The 22,489-nt window shown below is 56.5% G+C and overlaps 1 protein-coding gene across 3 annotated transcripts; it reads right to left on the minus strand.

The window, feature by feature from the left end:
• Positions 1–21,809, minus strand: SLC5A6 (solute carrier family 5 member 6). 3 transcript variants are annotated; one of them, XM_081188614.1, is made up of 17 exons: positions 21,633–21,781; positions 17,617–17,725; positions 15,011–15,564; positions 14,001–14,066; positions 12,007–12,058; positions 11,693–11,760; positions 10,852–11,006; positions 9,385–9,525; positions 8,869–8,998; positions 7,838–7,926; positions 6,880–6,992; positions 6,687–6,754; positions 6,369–6,455; positions 5,305–5,477; positions 3,607–3,710; positions 2,414–2,535; positions 1–810 (listed from the first exon to the last, which is right to left on the minus strand). In XM_081188614.1, exons 3-17 carry the CDS (start codon positions 15,347–15,349, stop codon positions 631–633), a joined length of 1,887 nt encoding a protein of 628 aa, XP_081044740.1. In that variant the 5' UTR covers positions 15,350–15,564; positions 17,617–17,725; positions 21,633–21,781; the 3' UTR covers positions 1–630. The 3 variants fall into 3 exon arrangements, with proteins under 3 accessions (XP_081044740.1, XP_081044741.1, XP_081044739.1); XM_081188615.1 differs by lacking the exon at positions 17,617–17,725 and having other exon boundaries at positions 21,734–21,809; XM_081188613.1 differs by lacking the exon at positions 17,617–17,725.
• Positions 21,810–22,489: the final 680 nt, after the last annotated feature.

Below are 22,489 nucleotides of genomic sequence, written 5' to 3' on the forward strand. Positions count from 1 at the left end.
AACAAGAACCATTTTTATTAACAGCAGCCAAAATCCTCCTCTGAGCATCGTCAGAAAGGCAAAGAACCAGGGAAACAGAACTGCTCAGAGGAAGCGCAACACGGGGTACAGAAAACAGGAAAGGAGAGGGGATGACGAGGCCCACGAGCGGACGGGGGGGGCTACCGTCAAGGAAGCCGCTGAGATGGAGGAATGTCTGTGCTCCCCCCCCACTTGGTGGAAGGGCTGCTGGGGGGGGGATGGAATGAGAGGGTCGCCCCCCACCCCACTGAAGGTCCAGGGGGGCGTCTTTGGTGAGGCCTCAGGTGGGTGGGCTGGAGGGCTCAGAGGGCGTTTGGGTGGCAGGGGGACCCAGACACTCCTGCCTCGCCCAGTGTGCTTGAGTTACGGGGGGCAGCAGCCCCCCCACCCACACTTAAGAGATTGGCACATTCACAGTATGGCAGGAGGGACCCCGGAAAGGGCTGCTCCATCACCCAGGCATGGGGTCTGACCTGACCCCCCCTCCAGTGCTCATCCAGGATCCAGTGCAGAGCGGCCCCAAGGAGGGTCCGGGACCCCCTTCTCCCTGGGGGGGGGGGTCCTCTCTCGGAACAGAGCCAAGCCCCACAGACGCTCCTGCCGTCCCGCTCAGAGGGCTGTCTCCCGCAGGATGTAGCTGTGGCTCCCGCCTGGCCGGGCCGCCCCTTCCCCGGGGGGCTCCTCTCCCTCATCGCCCCCCCCAAGGGGCAGCCCCTCCGGCAGACCATTCAGCAGCCCATTGCTGGTCTTCTCCACAGCCAGGGGAACCGGCTCTGGGCAGCTTCCGTCCTGGGCAGAGAGAGAGAGAGAGAGAGAGAAAGGGCACAAGTCAAACTCCGGCTCTGCAGGGATCGCGGTTTTTCTGCACCAGCAGAACCATCTGCATTGCTTAGAACCACAGAATTTTAAAGTTCGAAGGGACCTCCAGCGCCATCTAGTCCAGCCCCTTGGAACATGGGAATCTCAGCTGAAGAATCCCTGACAGACGGCCGTCCAACCTCTGCTTCAAAAGCTCCAGTGAAACGGAGTCCCAGCTCTTATGGTCAGAAAGCTCTTCCTGATGTTGAGTCAGAATCGCCCTTCTTGTTACTAGAAGCCATGGGTTCAAGTCCTGCCCTCCAGAGCAGGAGGGAACAAATTTGCTCCCTCTTCCATGCAACAGCCCTTGAGATATTTGAAGAGGGCTCTCCTGTCTCTTCTCAGTCTCCTCTTTTCCAGGCTAGACATACCCAGCTCCTTCAACCGCTCCTCACAAGGCTTGGTTCCCAGACCCGTGATCCTCTTGGTCTCCCTCCTCTGCCCACCTTCCAGCTTATCAACATCCTTCTCAAATTGTGGTGCCCAGATCTGGACACGGGATCCTAGGTGGGGGTCTGACCAAGGCAGAATCGAGTGGGACTATTCCTTCCCTTGATCTGGACACTAGACTTCTGTGGATGCAGCCTAGAATAGCATTAGCCATTTTTGCTGCTGCATCACATGGTGGACTCATGTTCAGCTTGTGGTCTGCTAAGACCCCCAGATCCTGTTCACAAGCTAGGTGTCCCTCACCTTCTGAACTGCCCTGAGATTTTGTCACGGGGGGCGATATATAAATCTAATAATCATAATAACCTTCTATTTCTGCATCTGGTTCTTCCTGTCTAAATGCTGAACCTTTGTCACTATTGAAATTCATTCTGTGAGCTTGCGCCCAGTTCTGATTCTGACTTCTGATTCTGATTCTGACTTCTGTGGCATCAGCTACCCCATCTGCAAATTGGGCGAGGATCCCCTTGATTCCTTCATCCAAGTCATTTAAAAGGTAAAGGGACCCCTGACCATTAGGTCCAGTCGTGGCCGACTCTGGGGTTGCGGCGCTCATCTCGCTCTATTGGCCAAGGGAGCTGGCGTACAGCTTCCAGGTCATGTGGCCAGCATGACTAAGCCGCTTCTGGCGAACCAGACCAGCGCACGGAAACGCCATTTACCTTCCCGCTGGAGCGGTACCTATTTATCTACTTGCACTTTGACGTGCTTTTGAACTGCTAGGTTGGCAGGAGCTGGGACTGAGCAACGGGAGCTCACCCCGTCACGGGGATTCGAACCGCCAACCTTCTGATCGGCAAGCCCTAGGCTCTGTGGTTTAACCCACAGCACCACCCGTGTCATTTAGAAAGACGCTGAACAACAACGGTCCCAGGACAGGAGCCTGCAGCCCCCATTTGTCCCCTTTTCCCAGGATGCTAAACTTCCCCCTTGCTTACTCTTCATTGCATTTGCTGCTTTAGCGCCCCTTTCTCAGTTTGGGGGGGTCTTTCCGGAGCTCCTCGCAACCCCTCTTTTTTTGCCTTGCCCAGCCTGCCCCCTCCCAGAGCTCCCCCCCCCTCAAGGCGCATGCAGAAGACCTCACCTCTCGGGGGCTGCAGACCCCGCAGCGCAGCTTCTCTCGATACCTCGCCGGCAAGCAGCAGAACAGGCGGGGCAACACGGGGAAGATGGTGCGGGGGTCCACGTCCTCCCCCCGCGTGGGGCCTGGGGGTGGGGGAAGAAGGCAGCGTTACTGGGCTCCAGCAGCGTCACGCCCCCTCCTGATGGGGCCGGGAGAGGCAGCCCTGCTCGGCCTCCTAGGCACCCGCAGTGTGGCATGAGCCCAGCTGCCAGGCAGAATGCCAAGGCACAGCGAAGGCGCACAAAGGGTGCTGGTTGGAAGGGCCCCACCGGCACCCCCCCCCCTCACCCTTCTGCCTTCCATGCCCCCAACTCCAGGCTGATTTTATACATTACTGAGGCTTGATTTTATACATTTATTAGAGGGCCTTCTCGGTAGTGGCGCCCGCCCTGTGGAACGCCCTCCCACCAGATGTCAAAGAGATAAACAACTACCTGACATTTAGAAGACATCTGAAGGCAGCCCAGTTCAGGGAAGCTTTTAATGTATGACATTTTAATGCATTTTTTTCTTTGTTGGAAACTGCCCAGAGTAGCTGGGGAAACCCAGCCAGATGGGCAGGGTACAAATAATAAATTATTATTATTATTATTGAACACCCCCCCCCCACCATGAAATGCTGGTGGAGGCTTCTAAGAGGAATGAAATAAGGATTCCACCCCCCTTCTGCTGAAGGCCACTAGTCTGCAATGGCAAGGGGGGGGCAGAGGCCTCGCCCCCTGGCTCGCCAGGTGCAGAATACGCACACAGACCCCAGCACCTGCCCCCTTTGCCTCTTCCTCCAGTCGCAAGAACCTCTGAAGGGCCCATCAGCCCAGCCTCCTGTTCTCACAGTGGCCAACTGGGTGCCCATTATGGGAAACCCGCAAGCAGGATTCGAACTCAAGAGCAGCTCTCGCCTCCTGCGGCTTCCAGCAACTTCAGAAGCACTGCTGTCTCTGACTTTGGCTGGGAGACATCAACAGCCTTCTTTCCCTCCATGAATTTATCTGATCCTGTTTTAAAAGCATCCAACTTGGCGGCCATCATTGCCTCCTGAGGGAGCGAGTTCCGCAGGTTAACGGCAAACTGCAAGAAGTCGTCCTTTCAAATTTCCTCCGTCCCGAATCTTGGGGCGACTACGAAATCGAGCGCCACCCGTGCTCCCAGCCTACCTGTGAGGAGACTGACCAGCAGTCCCACGACAATGACGGTGGTTGAGTTGTGTGCGCTGTACCACAGGTACGACAGGTTGTAGAACTTGCGCAGCCCCGTGACCCTGCAGCAAGAGGCAGAAAGGGGGTGTTTATCTTGAAGGGAGTGTTTTGAATAATTTTCTACAAAGCACAGAAAGTTCTCCTTTTTTCTTTTCTTCTCTCCCTCCGCCCTTCTTCTGCTTTGAGTTTTTATTTACATCAGTATCTTTAACCTTTGGATATTGGAAATTAACCTTCATCAATCTTCTTTCAAACTTTAATAAAATCTATCACAGAAAGAAAGAGATGCTGGCACCTGGATGCAGCCGCCTGCCCCAGTCCAAAGGATGGTGGGGGAACGAGGGGCTTCCACAAAGGGGGCAGCCGAGACTGGGAAAATGCCCCCAGAGCGCATGGGAGGGGGGCTTTTCTACAACCACCAGCCGCAGGGGGTCTTGGGGGTCTCCCAGTGGGCCGCCGGGGAAGACAACCGCCGGTCCAGACCCAGCAGAGCTGTGCTTACAACAACCCTCTAGGGTTGGCCAGTGCTGCCCCCCCCATATTGCGACTGTGGCTTCCCCAGAGGCTCCCTCGCCCCTTGATGAGCCTGCCTGTCTCCTGCCGCTCCAAAGGGAAGGATCCGACCCAACGGCTTCCCGGGGCAAGAAAGGAGAGTCTGACTCAACACTCAGAAGGAATATCGGAGCGCAAGAGCCGTTGGGCAGAGGGACCAGCTCCCTCGGAAGGCGGTGGGCTCTCCTTCCTGGGGGGGGGGGCTGCCTGCCAGGGATGCTTGAACCGTGCATTGCAGGGGGCTGGGATGGATGACCCTCAGGGGCCCCTTCCAATTCTACAGTTCTGGAAGGAAATGGCAGGATGAGAGCTTGGAGGTAAGAGAGGAAAAGGAGGAGGAGGAGGAGGAAATCCTGGAGCAGACGGAGGAGGCATTCCCCCACCCCCAGCAAAATGCAGTCATACTTTGGGTTGAAGTAGCTTCGGGATAAGTATTTTCAGGTTGCGCGCTGCGGCGACCCCGAAGTACGTTACTTCCGGGTTTCGCCACTCGTGCATGCACAGATGCTCAATATGACATCACGCGCATGCGCAGAAGAGCAAATCGTGACCCGCGCATGCGCAGACGCAGTTTGCGTTCACTTCTGGATGTGAATGGAGCTCTGGAACGGATCCCGTTCGCATCCAGAGGTACCACTGTAACCACAAATTGCCCTGAAGCCACGCTGGGACCTGGGCAGGGGGCTTTGGGGGCTCAGATCCCGTCTGCAGCACAGGGAGCCCAGAGTCCCATCCCAGAATCCCTTGTGACCCACGGCCCCTTCGCTCAGGGCAACCAAACCTCTCTTTCCAGCAACGGTCAGGTGAAGCCAACATGGGGAAGGCATCCTGGGAACCGGAGCCCAACCCCAGACGCCTCCTCTCTGGGCAGGGGAGATGCAGGGGTTAAATGGGCTCATATCCCCCCCCCCAGCCACAAGGCTCCTTCCCTGCCTCTCTCTGCCTGGTCTACCTCGCAGGGTCGTTGTGGGGATTAAATGAGGAGCGTGGAGAATCATGGATGCCTCCTTGGAGAAAAGGGTGGGATAGGAAGGCCATAAACAATAGTAAGCTCTACCTAAACACACACACATCCTGGGGTCTCCCGGCCCCCTTCCCCATTACCTCTGTGGGGTCGCCGTCAAGGTCTGCAGCGTCGTCATGACGGCCGTTGTGAGGTTTCCGTCCAGTTGGGGGACGCCAGTCCCGGGGGCCACAAACACCTGGTTGGCCACCCAGCTCCCGATGCCCACCCAAAACGCCATGGCCAGCCCGGCAGCCAAGCCAGTGACGGCCCCCTGAGGAAGAGCAGGAGGAGGAGGAGGAAGAGAGTAGTAATAATTTATAATAATTTATTATTTATACCCCGCCCATCTGGCTGGGTCTCCCCAGCCACTCTGGGCGGCTTCCAAGCAAATATTAAAAACAATACAATGTCAGACATTAAAAACTTCCCTAAACAGGGCCGCTTTCAGATGTCTTTTAAAAGTAAAATAGTTGTTTATTGCCTTGACATCTCCTGGGAATAATAATAATTGAAGGTGTGTTTTTTTGACAATATTTTTTATTAGTTTTCAATTACAATAATCCAATGGCAGCCTCAGTATAACAGTGCCAAATTATAATACAATGACAAATCCCAATCGTTCAGATGCCAAATTATATAATTTAGGTCCCCCCCCCCCGCATGGTTTGATGACATTGCTTTGTTTCTGAGTCCCAAAATCTTGTTCATCTCAATTGCATTCCAGTCAAAATAGCAATCCCTTACACAACAACTGCAATATTAACGACATCCATTCATCTAGACACATTAAATGGTTTATAAACCCAGAGGTGAAGCATTCAAACTATATCCTTATTCCTCCTGTGTGTGACGCTATTCTGTCCTTGTAAAATGTTATGTCTGTGTATTCCCAGCCGCTGCCGCTCTCCATCCTGCCTTGGGCAGAGCCAACATCCCATTGCGAGGAAGAGAGCGTTAAGGGGATCCCGACCCCCCCATTGCAAGCTAGGCCTAGCCACCCCCACGAAAACCCCCCACCAGCTATTCTGCCACTTTCAACGCTGGCCGCCCCCTTTGGAGCGTGGGGAGAGGAAGGGAAGGCTCCTGACCCCAGAGAAAGAGGGGTGAGGGAACAACAGCTCCTAACACCCCCCCCCCAAAAAAAATAAACAGCAATACTCACCACGGAATTGGCACAAGGAAAGAACATGCCCAGGCAGAAGACCCCCAGCAGAGGGCCCCCCATCATGCCAAAGATGCTGATGGCAGCCTAGGGGGGGGGGGAAGAGAATCAGAGAACTGTAGAGTTGGGACCCCCAAAGGTCATCCAGACCAACCCCCCCAATTATTACTTTAAGAAATCAACGTGCACTGCCTCCAAACCCAGTTTTGTGGTAGTTTTATGTCGTTTTTCAATTTCATTGTTCCGCAAGGGACAATGACAATAAAGATATCGTTTCGTATCCTCCCTCCCCAGCCGCCCCCTCCACTGACCCCTTACCTGCAGCACGGAACCCATCATGGAGGAGACATAAGCCATGCCCAGGCAGAGGAGTCCGTAGGCCAGAGCTGGGGGGAGAAGATCGTCCAGTCAGAGGGAGGGGAGAGGCAAGGGCACCCCTGGAGCCGTGGAGCTAGGGGCACTGGGACGCTGCTGCCTGCCCCCCAACCCCTCTCCCCCAGGGGCAGCTCACCCAGCAGCTTGGAGTAGAGCGTGGCCCGTCCTTCGGGGATGCTGGCCACGTAAGGGCGGATCAGGTCCTCCATGGTCACGGTGGCCAGGGAGTTGAAGGCGGAGGAGATGGTGCTGCCGAGAGAAGAGGCGGGGGGGGGGGGGTTAGACGAAGGGAAGGGGGCAGAAAAAGCCCCTTGGGCAGAGCCCTCCCAGGAGACGCAATGCCCTTCCCTGGAAATAAACACAAGGCTCTAGTCCTCATGTTCCCAAAGGAAGATCTAAGCAGGAACACAGGCTCCGTAATAATTATATATATATATAAAATTTTATTTATACCCCGCCCTCCCAGGCCAGAACCGGGCTCAGGGTGGCTAACATCAATAAAATCACAGTAAAAACATAATGGGGGGGGAATCAATTTAAAATACAGGTTAAAATGCAATTTAAAATGCAGCCTCATTTAAAAGTAGCTGATAAATCAAGACCATAAGGGGAAGGAAACATAAGGGTCAGACCGAGTCCAAACCAAAGGCCAGGCGGAACAGCTCTGTCTTGCAGGCCCTGCGGAAAGATGTCAAGTCCCGCAGGGCCCTGGTCTCTTGGGACAGAGCGTTCCACCAAGTCGGGGCCAGCACCGAAAAGGCCCTGGCCCTAGTTGAGACCAAGCTAACCTCCTTGAGGCCACCAAAAGTGTTGCTATTTGTGGACCGTAAGGTCCTCCGCAGGGCAGACCAGGAGAGACAGTCCTGTAGGTACGAGGGTCCTAGGCCGCAAGTAATGTCGACACTGGCCGGCAGCAGCAGCCCTCCGGGGCTTTTCCCCCCAGCCCTCCCTGGAGATGCTGCCGGCAGGGACCGAACCTGGCAGAGCCTGCGTGCCAAGCCCTGCGCTCTGCTCCCTCCGTGGGCAGAATGAAGGGTTCTAGTCCTCATGAGCCCCAAGGAAGGAAGGAAGGGCTGGCTGCCTGCTGAGCTCACCTGAGGGAGCCGCTGAAGAGGCAAGCCACAAAGAGGCCGGGGAGGCCGGGCACTCCCTGCAGGACGTCCATCACGAAGTAGAGAACCATCTGCCAGAGTGACCACAAGACAAGAAGAATTTATTGATGTACGTCACAATATTTTATTAGTTCAAAGATGGAAAAGTGATGAAAGAACAATGGCAGGAAAAGTGGATGGAATACACAGAAATGGCAAAGCTTAAGATAAGGACAATAAGGACTTTAAGAAAGATTGGGAAGCTTTTATGATGTATATACAGAAATAACATACTGAAATGAACTCACTTGCAGGATTCAAGTAATACATTTACAATGGACAAATATAAACAGAAATTATAAATATGAGGCTAAAATGTTAAAAATGTTTCAATAAAGTATGATTTCAATTTCAATATATAAGGTGTAGAAAATCACACACAGAAGAAATGAATAAGTGATAAACCAGAAAGGGAAGTTGGGGGAATCTGAGGAGGGCGGGAATAGAAATGTATAAGTGACTGGGGAAACCCAGCCAGATGGGCGGGGTATAAATTATTATTATTATTATTATTATTATTATTATTATTATTATTATTATTATTATTATATACTTTTTTTTAGTATTGTGGTAAATTTTGTTGGAAAATTTCAGTAATAACAATAATAATAATAATAATAATAATAATAATAATAATAATAATAATAATAAACTGAAGTTGAGGTTTGCAAAGTGGAGGGGGGAGATGCAAATCAGGGGGCAACTCAGGGAGGGCAGTTGCCCCCCCAATGGAAGCCAGCCTGTGAAGATCATCTGGGGCAGCTCCTGGGACAGAGACCCCCCCCCATTCTCCTCTGATCGATAACACACTTAAGGGGTCCTGGGTCCCTGGATGGGGAGCTGGGCAGCAAAAGCCCACTCCAATTTTTGGTGTAACAGTATTGCCTGCACTGACCGGCAGCCGCAATGCCTCTCCGGGATTTTTTTTTGGGGGGGGGGTGTCTTTCTCCCGGCAGAAGCAGCGCCGGACCCACCTGATCAGAGGAGGCGCTGCTCTGCTCCGGACTCAGCTCACGCTCCTGGTAGTAAGCGAACATCACCAGGCCGGTGAGGCAACTGAGGCAGAGGACCAGCTGCTGGCAGGGGAAGACGGCGTAGCAAGACCTGGAGGGGGGGGGACAGGAAGAGGGAGGGAGGATCAGGCCGCCGGATCAGGCCCCGCATCCTGTTCTCCCCCAAAAGCCCCATAGAATCCAGATAGACTGCCCCTGGAGCTGGAGGCTCCACAAAGCCATCCGAAGAGACTGCTGGATCTGGCCAAAGGAGGAAAATCTGGGGCAGCGGCCAGGCAGATGCTCCCCAGGGAAAGAGGTCAGCCCCCCCCCCAGACAGAAGCCCCCCATAGCTCCCTCTCTCCCCCAGGACATCCTTAGGCTGCCCCCCAGCCTCCTGCCAGCTGCCCCCTTCCTGCTTCCAGACGGGGTCACCCTGGGCCCCTCAGCCCCACGTCTCCCAAGCACCCCCGCCCCGCCCCACGGCGCCCCACTCACAGCACGGCCTGCCGCTCCGAGCGAGAGCTGAGGTATCGCTGGACCTGGGACTGGTTGACCCCGTAGAGAGACAGCATCATGAAGACGCCCCCAAAGGCCAGGGTCCAGAAGGTGTGGCGCTCGTAAGGGTCGGGGTTCAGGCTGGGGAGGGAAGGGGAGAAGAGAACGGTCGAGGGGGAGGGAACCCCAAGGGTCATCTAGACCAACCCCCCCCACAATGCAGGAATCACAGCTCAAGAATCCCTGACTGCTGGCCATCCAACCTCTGTTTAAAACCTCCCAGGAAGGGGAGTCCATTCCCCCCAGAAAGTTATTCCTGATCTTAGTCAGAATCTCCCTTCTTGTAACTTGAAGCCATGGGTTCGAGTCCTGCCCTCCGTGCTCCATCTTCCATGTGACAGCCCTTGAGAAGGTACAGGGATATAAAGACTAGGACTAGCCGCCTGAGAAACAGTTTCTATCCAAATGCCATTTTGGCTTTAAACGCAGTGTAAGGAGACTCTATGGGAGTATATTGTATTTTTAAAATGGGGTATCATAGTTTTTAGGGGGCTAACCAGGCTGGGATAGCTTGGATAGCAGGTGTGTTGGTTAGGACTTGCCGATCAGAAGGTTGGCGGTTCAAATCTCCACAACGGGGTGAGCTCCCATTGCTCGGTCCCTGCTCCTGCCAACCTAGCAGTTCGAAAGCACGTCAAAGTGCAAGTAGATCAATAGGTACCGCTCCGGCGGGAAGGTAAACGGCGTTTCGGTGCACTGCTCTGGTTCGCCAGAAGCGGCTTAGTCATGCTGGCCACATGATCTGGAAGCTGTACGCCAGCTCCCTCGGCCAATAAAGCGAGATGAGCGCCGCAACCCCAGAGTCGGCCACGACTGACCTTTACCTTTACCCTAGCTCCTCAGTCTCCTCTTTCCAGGCTGAACAACCCCAGCTCCTTCAACCATTCTTAATAAGGCTTTGTTTCCAGACACTTGGTCACCTTGGTCTCCCGCCTCTGCCCACCTCCCAGCTTGTCAATATCCAATATTAATTGTGGTGCCCAGAACTGGACACAATATTCCAGAATCGAGTGGGACTCTGATTTCCCCTGACCTGGACCCTCGACTTCTGCAGATGCAGCCTGGGACGGCACTGGTCTTTTTTGCTGCTGCATCACCCTCTGGGCTCGGGTTCAGATTGGGATCCACCAAGACCCCTCGATCCTTTCCCCGTGGGCTTTCCTTGTGCAGAGGTGTAGCGTAAAGGGAAGGATCTGCACCCGTGGCTCTAAGGCCAGGGGCTCCGGGGCCCCGAGTCTGGGTTCTGCTGGGCCCATCTGGCGGGGCAGCAGACGGAAGGACCTTAATGTCAAAGTTTCCCTTTTTTAAAGGGAAATTCCCTTATTCCGAACAGGATTCCTCGCAAAAAAAGGGAAAAGTTGACAACTATGGGAAGGACCAGCCCCCCCTCTGCCCCTCCCGACTTACTCGATGCCGGACACCTTGCCCTTCTCTGCCGCCAGCTGCCAGACGCGCCCCATGCCGCCCACTTTGACGGTGCCCACCACGATCACAGCCACCTGGCCGGCAAACATGACAAAGGTCTGGAAAACGTCCGTCCAGATCACGGCTTTGAGGCCGCCCTGCAAAGGGAAGGAGGGGGCGGTTAAGGGGGGGCAACATTCGGGGCGATCGCACTGCCCCACGGTTTCCACAGTGGGTGGTCCTGCCCCCTGGCGGGTGGGCAATGGGATTTTGTGGGGGGTTCTGAGAGGCACACTGAAGGGGTCCTTGAATATCAGGCTCCCCTGGATCAAGTCCATACATTCTGTGGTTGAAATGGGATTTTGAATAAGCACGGAATTAGTTGTCGCTGTTTTGGAATTCCTCGTGTCATTCTCTTCCTTAGTGGGGAGTGCAAACTGCAATAAATATTCCCCAGAGTGGCTGGGGAAACTCAGCCAGATGGGCGGGGTATAAATAATAATAATTTATAACCTGCCCATCTGGACACTGCAATGCATTTTATAGGGTGAGGGGCACTAGGGGTGGTCTTATGGGAACAAGGGGGCCAGAAGCCACCAATCTAGACTTTCCCAGGGGCACCAGACAGGAGAAGGGGCCACTCGCACCTCCAGCCCCACCCCAGAATCATAGACTTGTGGAGCTGGGTCTCCCAAGGGACAACATCTAGCCAACCTCCAATCAGGGGCCACCCTGTTCATGGCCGGTGGTCAAGAGTTTGCCCTCTTTGGGGGCCCTGTGGAGCCCACAACCTCCTGCAGCCCCCTCAGGCTGCCCCCTTGCCCCTTGCGGGGTCCCTACTCACCAGGGCGGTGTAGAGGGTGCAGACCAGCCCAATGGTCAGCACAGAGGCCCAGAGGTCAAAGTTGGTCACTGCAAGCAAGCAAGAGTTCTCAGGGAGGGGCCCAGTGGCCGAGCGCCGGCCCCTCGAGAGCAGCAGCCCAGCATCAGACCCCCCCCCCTTCCCCGGAGGCCTGGCTCCCACCCCCCTGGGCCAGCCAAGTGGGGGGCTGGCTCCAGATTGCCCACTTTCCCTGCCCCCAGACCACCCAAAATGCTCCAGCTGCCTGCAGTGCGGAAAAGCCTTTCCCCCCCCCAGGATCAGGTCCACTTCCTCACCTGCATTGAGAGCCAGCGCTGGGGTGTAGAGGACGACCCCCATGTACACCACCTGTGGGGAGAAAGGCAGCCCCACTGTGAACTGGACCCCACAGGGCCTTTTTAGGTTGAGAGGCGCCCCGAGATCGGAGGATGGGAGGCAGCGTACAACTGACAACCCCACATGCCAGAGGGAGGGGGAGCCGACTCCAGAGGAGAATCGTGACCTTGATTCCCCCCCCCCCAGGGTCTCTGGGTCTCCCTCCCTCCCCCACCTGCCCAACAACAACCCTGTGAGGGAGGTGAGTCTGAGAAAGAAGGACCTGCACTGCGCCAACCACTGAGCGCCACAGCCGAGGCAGGAAGAATGAGAGGGAAGGACGGGGGAGACAGCATGGGGGGGGGGAGAAGGAAGCAGAAGGAGAAAGGGAAGAAGAGAAAGGCAAGAAGGAAGGAAGGAAGGAACTGTTAATGGAGAAATCTGAGGGCTCCCTTGGACCAAAAACAAGGACCCCAGCCAGGAAGACCAGAGCAAAAGAGCAGCCAGGAGGCTTGGTCTTGATTGAAGACTGTTGCCACAGGACTCCCAGCTGCCACCAGGTGAAACAGGATGGAAACCCCAAACAAAAGGGAACCCAAACTTTTATTAGCTGCTCATCCCCATGTTACACCCCCCAAACTACATCACAGTTACATCATGAAAGGGGAGGTCTGGTGGCAGTACTGTGAGCATCCTGGACCCTGCCCCATGGTTCCCCGTGCCCTCCACCAAACACCCATCAAGTGCCACAAAAGAGATATTTACATTTCCCTGTTTCCAGCCAAGTTAATCATACCCTTATTCCAGGAATGGCTACCTGTCTGGCACTCAGGTATCAGGATGCCAGGAATTACCGTATTTTTCGCTCTATAGGACACACTTTTTCCCCTTCAAAAATGAAGGGGAAATGTGTGTGCATCCTATGGAGCGAAGACGCCATAGCCCCCGACCCTCTCCCGGCTGGAGAGGTGACGCGCGGCTATGGCAGGAACCTCTACAGCCCCGTGTCACCTCTCCAGCTGGGAGAGCGTGCGCGGGGGGCTAAAGCAGCCCCCCGCGACCCTCTCCCGGCTGCAGAGGTGATGCGCGGCCATAGAGGCTCCTGCCATAGCCGTGCGTCACCTCTCCAGCCAGGAGAGCACTCGCGGGGCTAAAGCAGCCCCCCCCCCGAAACCCTCTCCCGGCTGGAGAGGTGACGCGCGGCTATGGCAGGAGCCTCTCCGCTGCCCCTTTCCTCTGCTCCCTGACCTGCTCTTTGGGGCTGGTGGTGGGCTTCCCCCCGCCAGCCCCAAAGAGCAGGTCGAAAGCAACCTGAAGCCTGGAGAGCGAGAGGGGTCAGTGCACACCGACCCCTCTCCCTCTCCAGGCTTCCAAGGTAGCCGCCTGAACGCACCTTAAACGACACCTTGTTTTAGAGCGGGAAAACAAGAGGGGGAAAGTTCTCCCCCTCTCTGTGCAGCGCCTCCTACCGCTTCACTGAAGGGGCGCTGGGCAGAGAGGGGGAGATTTTTTTTTTTCTTGTTCTCCCCCCTCTAAAACAAAGTGCGTCCTATTGTCCGGTGTGTCCTATGGTGCGAAAAATACGGTACATTTATCAGTGAACTCTTACATTTGGTAGGAGCAGAGGACCTTTGAATAGTTAGGAAGAAACTGTGATGAAGTGTTTTGCGGGGACAAGTCACAAAAGTCACAAAAGTGATTGTGCTGATTTTGGTAGTGCATGATATCTGCTGGAGGGGCAACCCCCCCCCAACCTATACAACCTATACATAAATCCCTGCAACAGGAAGGAAGGAAGGAAGGAAGGAAGGAAGGAAGGAAGGAAGGAAGGAGGAAAAGACAGAAGGGAGGGAGAGAGACATGGCAAGTTTTAAGCAGGAGGCCTGGGAGCTTGAGGGAGAAGCTTAAAAAGAAGAGGCCTCCTTTTCCCCACAACTGACGGGGCAGAGAGACCAGGGTGGTTTTCTGCACTCACCATCTGGAAGATGAAGGTGGCTGTTCCACACACCCTCACGACCTTGTTGAACCGCAGCTCCAGGTACTGGGTGGGGCGACAAAGAGAATTGGGGGTGTCAGTAGGGCAGAGAGCAAATATGGCTTGGCTTCCAGGCGCAGCCTTTGCCCTGTCGGTGGGAGGGCAGGAGCCCCACAAGATGGTCCCAGGGACCCCTGCACAGCCCCCCTGCTCTCCTGGGGCATCTGGGGCAGCATTCTTGACCCCCACCCACCCCCACATCCCCATATGCTGCAGGCACCACTTGGGAGGAGGGGAGGACCCCAGGACGGCCAGAGACCTCCAACTGCTGGCCTCCCAGTGGGGCTCTAAGCCGGCCGGCCTCCTTGCAGGACTCGACTCAGCAGCGCCCCCCAGGAAAACATCTCAGGGCAGTTTTGCCAAGAAGACAATGTGATAAAAGTGTCAGCAAGAAGAATTAATACCAGCAACAGTGTAAGACTTTCAAAAAGTTAAAACGACAACAAAATAAAAACAGACCAACTTTCCAGACGCCTGAACAGGCTTGTCTAAGTGAGAATATTTTGTTAGTAGGATTGGAACATCACTTGTAGTTTCAGGGGGCATTCTGAATACAATGGAGATGTAAAAGATTTGGACTATCATAAAAGATGCAGGAAGCAATGATAAATAATAGGACCCACAAAGGTCCAGGAGATTCTTTGGAATCTTGTTTTTATGTCTGATACATCTCTGTAAAATTTTAATTTAAAAAAACAAATAAAGTTTTATATAACAAAGAGAGTGTATTTAGTAGGTGCCAAAAAGAGTGCAATGAAGCCTGATTTTCAAGAGGCAGGGAGTTCTGCAGTGTAGATGCCACCACACCAAAAGAGCACCACACTTTGTGCCTAGGTGCCGGCTGCAGCGGGAGACCCCGAGGGAAGAGGGCCGTGGGTCCAATTCTGACCCCATCTCCAGGCCAGCCCATCTCCCAGGAGACCCTCAACTCCCCACCTGCTGCCACTCACCTCGTAGGTGCTGGTCAGGCGCAAGCGGTAGAAGATGGGGATGAAGACGTGAGCCGGGATGAGGAGCCCCAGGAAGTAGGAGCACCCCAGGAACCAGTACTCGGTGCCGAAGCGGTAGATCTCGGAGGGGACGCCCAGGATGGCCACGGCCGACTGGAAGGTGGCCAGGAGGGAGAGCGCCACGGGGAAGAAGCCCATGCTGCGGTTGGCCAGCAGGAACTCCTGCGTGGTCCTCTGCTTCCCGCCACTCAGGGCGTAGAAGAGTCCGATCCCGGCCGAGAAGACCAGCAGAAGGACGAAAATGGTGTAGTCGGCCACGCCAAACGTCAGCACCGGCATGGCTGTCCCAACGGCGCTGGCTCTCCGGAGCCTCTTTGAGGGCGAGGGGCTTCTACTGTCCCTTGGCCATCGCGGGAGGGACCCCTGCGCTGAAACCCGGCTCCAGCCACTCAGCCTGCCTTGCCAAAACCGGGCGCCGGCTCGTCACCAGCCTGCCAAGCGCCGGCCTCGCTGCCGGAGATCCGTTGTGGCTGCCATGACCCAGGCGAGGCGATCTGGAAGAGAGAGGGAGGGAGGAATGAGCCCAAGGACCCGGGAGCGCGTGACCCAGCCGGCACCCCCTCCTCCAGGCACCCCAGCTCTGGGAGGCAGCAGACCTTCGCCGCTGCTAATCTCCCCGTCTCAAGGCTGCGAGGCGGAGAGGGAGCGAGCAAAGTCTCCTGGCAGGACCCCAAGTGAGGCAAGCGCCGGCTGCCAATCTTCACGGCCCGGAGTGTTTTTGGCACCGGGGAGCCAGGCCTTCCCAGCGAGGGGGCAGGGAGGACTCGGAGAAGCGCCCCAGGAGCAGCGCCCGGGGCCAAAGCACACAGCCTGAGCCGCCCAAAAGCAGCCTCCGCGTGTCCAGGGCGCAGTGGGGGGTGTCGCCAGGAGAAGAATCTGCTGGCGCCATCTGCCCAGCCCAGGAGAAGCAGAATTTGGGGGGGTTTAGTCAAGAGAAGAGGCAAGTAGGAGCAGATGCGATGGGAGTTTATAACATGACGCCTGGAGGGAGGGGTGGAGAAAAGCTCTCCTTCCTTTCTCCTACACCAGAACTTGTCGAACAGGAAACGAAAGGCGTTATTCTCACAGCACATAGTTAGACAGTGGAACTCCCTCCCACAGGAGACTGGGGTGGCCACCAACTTGAATGGCTTTAAAAGAGGGTTGGACAAATTCATGGAGGAGCAGAGGGCTATGGATAGCCCAGTATCCCTGAAGGAGCGTCTCCACCCTCATTGTTCAGCCTGGACACTGAAGTCCAGCTCCGAGGGCCTTCTGGCGGTTCCCTCATTGCGAGAAGTGAGGTTACAGGGAACCAGGCAGAGGGCCTTCTAGGTGGTGGCACCCGCCCTGTGGAACACCCTCCCAGCAGACTTCAAGGAGACAAACAACTATCTGACTTTTAGAAGGCATCTGAAGGCAGCCCTGTTTAGGGAAGTTTTCCATGTTTGATCTTTTATCATGTTTTTATATTGTTGGCTCAGAGCGGCTTGGGAAACCCAGCCAGATGGGTGGGGTATAAATAATAAATTTATTATTATTATTATTATTATTATTAGCCAGGATAGCTCTGCTCTGTCTCCATATTCAGAGGCAGCGATGCTTCTGAATCTCCGCTGCTGGGAATTGCAGGAGGGGGAGAGGGCTCCTGTGTTCAAATCCTGCTTGTGGGGTTCCCAAAATGGGCATTTGGCTGGCCACTGTGACATTGGCCGGTTCCCTCGGGCTTCTCCTACGTTCTGCTCCTGAGGTCAGCTGCACAGAATGTCCTCTCAGCCCCACGGAAGGCCCAGAGATCTTGCAAGGGCTCTGCAAAGGGACGGGGCAGAAAAGGGGCCTGATCCAGTCCTGCTTGCTTTCCGCTTGCAGAGGGGGCCGCTAGGCCTCCCAACAGAGACTGTGGAAGGGAGCCACCCATGCCCAGGCTGGGGGGGAAGGCCATTTAAGGAGAAAGGGGGTGTCCCTGTGGAGGGGGCCTGGGAAGAGTTCATGGAATCACAGCACGGCAGAGTCGCCAGGGACCCCCAGGGCTCATCCAGTCTGACCTCTTGCAGTGCAGGAACTGCAGTTCAAGAATCCCTGCCTGATGGCCCCCCAGCCTCTGTTTGCAAACCTCCACAGAGTGAAGCCCCCACAAAAGCCCGGAGGAGGAAGGGGGTCTGGCCCGGCTGAGATCCCAGAATGTGGGGACTAAGCAGGATGGAGCCAGCTGTGAAATTGCAGCCCCAAATAGCTCCTGGTAGCCTGAGCAGAAATGGGGAGAGGGAGCCCAGCAGACCTCCGTCCAATGGGGGGGGGGAGAGCAGCACAGGCCCCTTGCAAGGGGGGGGGGGAAGGATCATTTGTGGGGGTCCCACATGCAGGATGCACGGCTGGAATCTGAGCTCAGGCCCCCAAAGCTGGACCTGCAAGGGCAGGCTGGGGGGAACGAGGGTCAGCGTGGAGGGAGGGGGGCACTGCCAGGCTGCCCTCTTTGGACTCCCCCCCCCCAGGAGAGAAGCGAGGCTCCTCTGTGTGGCTTGGAAGCCTTCCCCTGGGCAGAGCAGAAAGGAATAAGAAAGACTCGCATTTCAGCCTTTGTTATTCTCCCAATTTGCACATTCTCATCTAGGCATGACCAATATTTGTAAAGTATTTTAAGAAGGCAAAGAGCTGTCCCACACGGCAAGGCCAAGCCTGTGATTTTGCAATAAAAAAGAGTCATGTGAAGAGAAAGAGTGAGGAAGGAGACATTCTGCTTAGTAAAGGTCAAGGGACCCCTGGCCATTAGGTCCAGTCGTGGCCGACTCTGGGGTTGCGGCGCTCATCTCGCTTTACTGGCCGAGGGAGCTGGCATTTGTCCGCAGACAGCTTGCGGGTCATGTGGCCAGCATGATTAAGCCACTTCTGGCGAACCAGAGCAGCACACGGAAACGCCGTTTACCTTCCCGCCGGAGTGGTACCTATTTATCTACTTGCACTTTGACGTGCTTTCGAACTGCTAGGTTGGCAGGAGCAGGGACCAAACAACAGGAGCTCACCCCGTTGCGGGGATTCGAACCACCAACCTTCTGACTAGGCTCTGTGGTTTAGCCCACAGCACCTCCCATGTCCCCTAGTGAAGGTAAAGGGACCCCTGACAGGGGTCCCTTTACATTCTGCTTAGTTGGCTAGCAAAGAAACAAATTCTGGGTAAACCGAGGCAGCGGGTGCATTGCAAGACCTGAGGCGCAGCAAGCGAGCAGCTTGGGTTTATCAAAGCGAGCAGCAGGGGCAGAGTTCTCTTGCAAAGGGCTTTGCTTCCATCTAGCAAGCTCAGGTCTTGGAAAGTGCTCCTTAATCATCAGGCACAGTGCAGTGAGAGATTAAGCATTTAAGCAGGAGGGAGAGAGGGAGATTAGCCTCTACAACTGGCAAACTTTGAGGAGTCAGCCGGCCTCCAGGCTGCAAGTTCAAAGGAGAGGCGGGGAAGAGAACACCATGGAGGAAAATGACTTCTGGAGGGGGGGGGGGAGAAGCCGGGAGGGCACTGATCCTGCAGGGCACTGAGCCACAGAATGCCGAATGCATAGTTCCTGGGATTACGGCCCACGGTGGCTTGCTAGGGCTTGTCTGATCCTAGCAGGAGAAAAGCCGAACTGCCGGTCTGAGGGTCCGGATAGGGGCCCCGGAGAAGCGAGGAGGGGGCTTTCTCTAAAGTGCAGAAGGGGTGCTGCTGCTGCTGCCATGTCTGCTTCCTATTTCGCTTGCAAGAGTATCGGCATTTGAGGCCTTGCAGCAGAAGAAGCAAAGAAGCGTCTGGCTGCAGCCGGATCAGGCCAAAGTGCCCCCCCCCGACCAGCATCCTGTCCTCACAGCAGCCACGCAAAGGCCACAATGGGGGGGGGGCCTTGCAAACGCAACCCAGGCACTCCCTCTTCTCTGCAGCTGTGCCAAGCGGCTCAAGGCCCTCTGAGTTCAGGGGTCTCCACGGCTGACCGGGGGGGGCAGGAATAAGGAGCGGTGCTATGTGTGGCCAGCTGCCCCCCCCCCCGCCTCAGGACTCCCCTGTCTTTCACCTGCCCCAGCAGTATTCCCTGCCCTCACTATTCCCAGAAGCCCGCCCACCCACAAAATGGTCCCCCCCCCCCCCGCCATTCAGCTGAAGAACTGCTTCTGCCCAGAGACGTGACTGGCAGCCCAGCCCAATTCTCCTGCACCCCAGAGATGAGTCAGAGGGGTGGGGGTCTGGGGGAGGGAAGATGGGCTCCCCCTTCTGCCCCCTGCCCCCTGCCGCCCCCTCTCTAGGCTTTCCTGACCTTCAGCCAAGGACAACATCCGAGGAGCTGCGCTGGAGCCTGCAAATTGGGGGAGAGGGAGACTCGTGAGCTCACAGGGAGCAAGGCGGCTGAGTGAGTGGGGATTTTCCACCGCCCAGGCCAGTGGCCCCAATCCCCTCTGCAACTTGCAGAGCTCCAGGGTCCTCTGCCAATCCAGCCTCCTGCCCACCGGGGGTCCGCTAGGAACAGGCTGGCTTCCTCCCAAAGGCTCCAATGAGTCACCCAGAGCTGTGCTGTCGCAAATAAAGGGTGTTAAAGCGGCAAGGGCACCCAGAGGACATCCAGCCCACCCCGCCACTCAGTGGAAACCAGCTACAGCCTCGCTCACGGGGGGGCCATTTCCCACTGCCTCACCCCCTCCAGCAAAAGTAACCCCCTTCCCACCCCACAGCCAGCCCCACTGCCAAACAGATCGTACTGTTCAGAGGACGCTCCTGATATCTTGCGTCTGAATCACACACAAGGGGTGTTGGGGTCTTCATGGGGAGAGAAGAGCCCCCTTTGACTCTCCTTCCCTGGAGGCTTTTCAGCGGAGCTTGGGCAGCCGCCTGCCAGGGATTCTGGAGCTGCGATTCCTGCCTTCCAGGCGGGCTGGACTAGATGACCTCTGGGGGTCCCTGCCCAACTTTACAGCTCTAGGATCCTAGGATCTGGTCACGCATCCAGCGGATAGAGGTGCACTCCGCCCCCCAGCCTGACTCTTTGGGGCAGGCAGGCAAGGGGGGGGTCCCTTCACACTGTCGGCATCACGTGGCACCTCATCTGCAGGATGACCACGCTGTGTCACGCGGCCCCCAGACCCCTGGAGTGGGGGGGGCTCAAGGGGGACGGGGTGGCCTGGAGCCAGAAGGCCAGTCCTCTCCCACACCTCCACCCAGGGCCAGATTGAGGTTTGATGTGGCCCTCAGCTCCTGAAGGTAAGGGGCCCCTTTCTACAACAAATTGTCCCTGTTTTTGGTGTTGAATATATTGACTATATAGGGACGTCGGTGGCGCTGTGGGTTAAACCACAGAGCCTAGGACTTGCCGATCAGAAGGTCGGCGGTTCGAATCCCCACAACGGGGTGAGCTCCCGTTTCTCGGTCCCTGCTCCTGCCAACCTAGCAGTTCAAAAGCACGTCAAAGTGCAAGTAGATAAATAGGTACCACTCCGGCGGGAAGGTAAACGCTGCTCTGGTTCGCCAGAAGTGGCTTCGTCCTGCTGGCCACATGACCCGGAAGCTGTACGCCGGCTCCCTTGGCCAGTAATGCGAGATGAGCGCCGCAACCCCAGAGTCGGCCACAACTGGACCTAACGGTCAGGGGTCCCTTTACCTTTATAACCTATATGGTCATTTATGGACCTAATAGGTATCTCAAGCCATTTGCAGATAACAAAATATGTATTTTATCAAAGTAATTGAAATACAAATAAGAAGTATATTAACAGTGATTGGGGGGGTCCCCAAGAGAGTGGGGCCCTAAGCTATAGCTTGCTTATCTTATGGGTAAATCAGGCCCGGCCTCCACCCCTCTGAAGGGGAATGGAACGGAGCCAGAATGGGTCTAAGCAAGGCTGGGACTCCTGCTGCCCCACATGCCCCTTGGGGTCCCTTCCATTTTATTCTGAATCTCAAGAACAAAATACCGGTTTTTGGCAACAGTTCTAAGGAGAACCGACATTAGATATAAATGGGAATTCCCTGAGGGTCTTTCTTTTACATACATGAAGAGGAGATATCAACTGACATCAGAATTTCTGGATAAAAATAGGAGAGACTTAGACCCCAAAGAAGACAGGGGAGACCCCCCAGCTGAGCAAGAGAAAGTCTTGGAACACCTTGCACTGGAAGAGGCGCATCAGGGAAATCTCTGTTGGAAGCCGCCCAGAGTGGCTGGGGAAACCCAGCCAGATGGGTGGGGTAGAAATTATTATTATTATTATTATTATTATTACTACTACTACTACTACTACTACAGTTCCATGCCCACTTACTACTACTACTACAGTTCCATGCCCACCCGCCCTGGCACAGCGGGCACCCCACCCTGTGCCCAGAGACCAGCGGGTGGCAATGGGGGGGGGCTCCCTTCTTGCGGGGCCGGCAGCCCCAGAGCCCGCGTGGGGCGGGGGGGGGGGCTCCCCTCCTCTCTCAGCCCTGACCTCTCCGGCGAGCCTACCTGGCAGGGCTGTCCCTTCTGGATCTGCTGGATGGGAGGGAGGATCCGGTGGGTCTGGCGAAGGAGCCGCGTCCCTGGCGACCCCCCGCCCGGAGCCCCCACCGCGGGGCGCGCGGCTGCTGTACCTGCTGGGGGATCCGCCGAGAGGGGCAGCGAGAGAGAACACGCGTCCCGCCGCCGCCGCCGGCCCGCTTCCCACGTGCGGGGCGGGCGAGCGCGCACCCACCAGCCGGGCGTCCGCCGGGGATCGCGCTCTCCGCCCGGCCGGCAGCCCCGCCAGAGAGACCTTTGCTCGGGCCCACCACGTGCCGCCGCCGCCGCCGCCGGGTCCCTCCTCCTCCTCCTCCTCCTCCTCCTGGCGGGGTGCGCGCTGCTTGGCGGCGGCGGCGGCGGAGCTGACATTGCCAAGGACAGGCGCCGCCTCCGCCCGGCGCGCGGGGATGACGCCCGGAAGAGGGAGCCCCGCCGGGGCGGGAGGAGCCGGGAGACCCCCAGGGAGGGAGAGCCCCGAAGGGGCGAGAGAGGGAGGCCGGCTGGCGCCCCACCCGGAGCAGTGCCGCAGCAAGGGAGACTGGCTCTGGCCCTGCATGGAGCCAAAGGGGAGCCATCCGGCCCAGGATCCTGCGCCCAGAGTGGCACCCAGGCGCCCCAAGCAGGAGGAGAGCGCCTTTTGCCCTCTAAGGTAGACTGGCTCTGGCCCTGGAGGCTCCATGCAGGAAGAGCCCTGAGGCAGCTGCATGGAGCCAAAGGGGACCCATCCGGCCCAGGATCCTGCGCCCAGAGTGGCACCCAGGCGCCCCAAGCAGGAGGAGAGCGCCTTTTGCCATTCTAAGGTAGACTGGCTCTGGCCCTGGAGGCTCCATGCAGGAAGAGCCCTGAGGCAGCTGCATGGAGCCAAAGGGGACCCATCCGGCCCAGGATCCTGCGCCCACAGTGGCACCCAGGCACCCCAAGCAGGAGGAGAGCACCTTTTGCCGCTCTC

Source organism: Podarcis bocagei (assembly GCF_964188305.1).
Source record: "Podarcis bocagei genome assembly, chromosome: 3".
NCBI lineage: Eukaryota > Metazoa > Chordata > Lepidosauria > Squamata > Lacertidae > Podarcis > Podarcis bocagei.

Bases quoted from the DNA above. Each gene is read 5' to 3' on its own strand.
- SLC5A6 (XM_081188615.1), bottom strand. From the start codon at position 15,349: ATGCCGGTGCTGACGTTTGGCGTGGCCGACTACACCATTTTCGTCCTT. The intron at 9,526-10,851 runs GTAAGTCGGGAG...TTCCCTCCCCAG, and splicing joins GGCAAGGTGTCCGGCATCGA to CCTGAACCCCGACCCTTACG. The intron at 3,711-5,304 runs GTAATGGGGAAG...CTCTTGCTGCAG, and splicing joins TTGACGGCGACCCCACAGAG to GGTCACGGGGCTGCGCAAGT.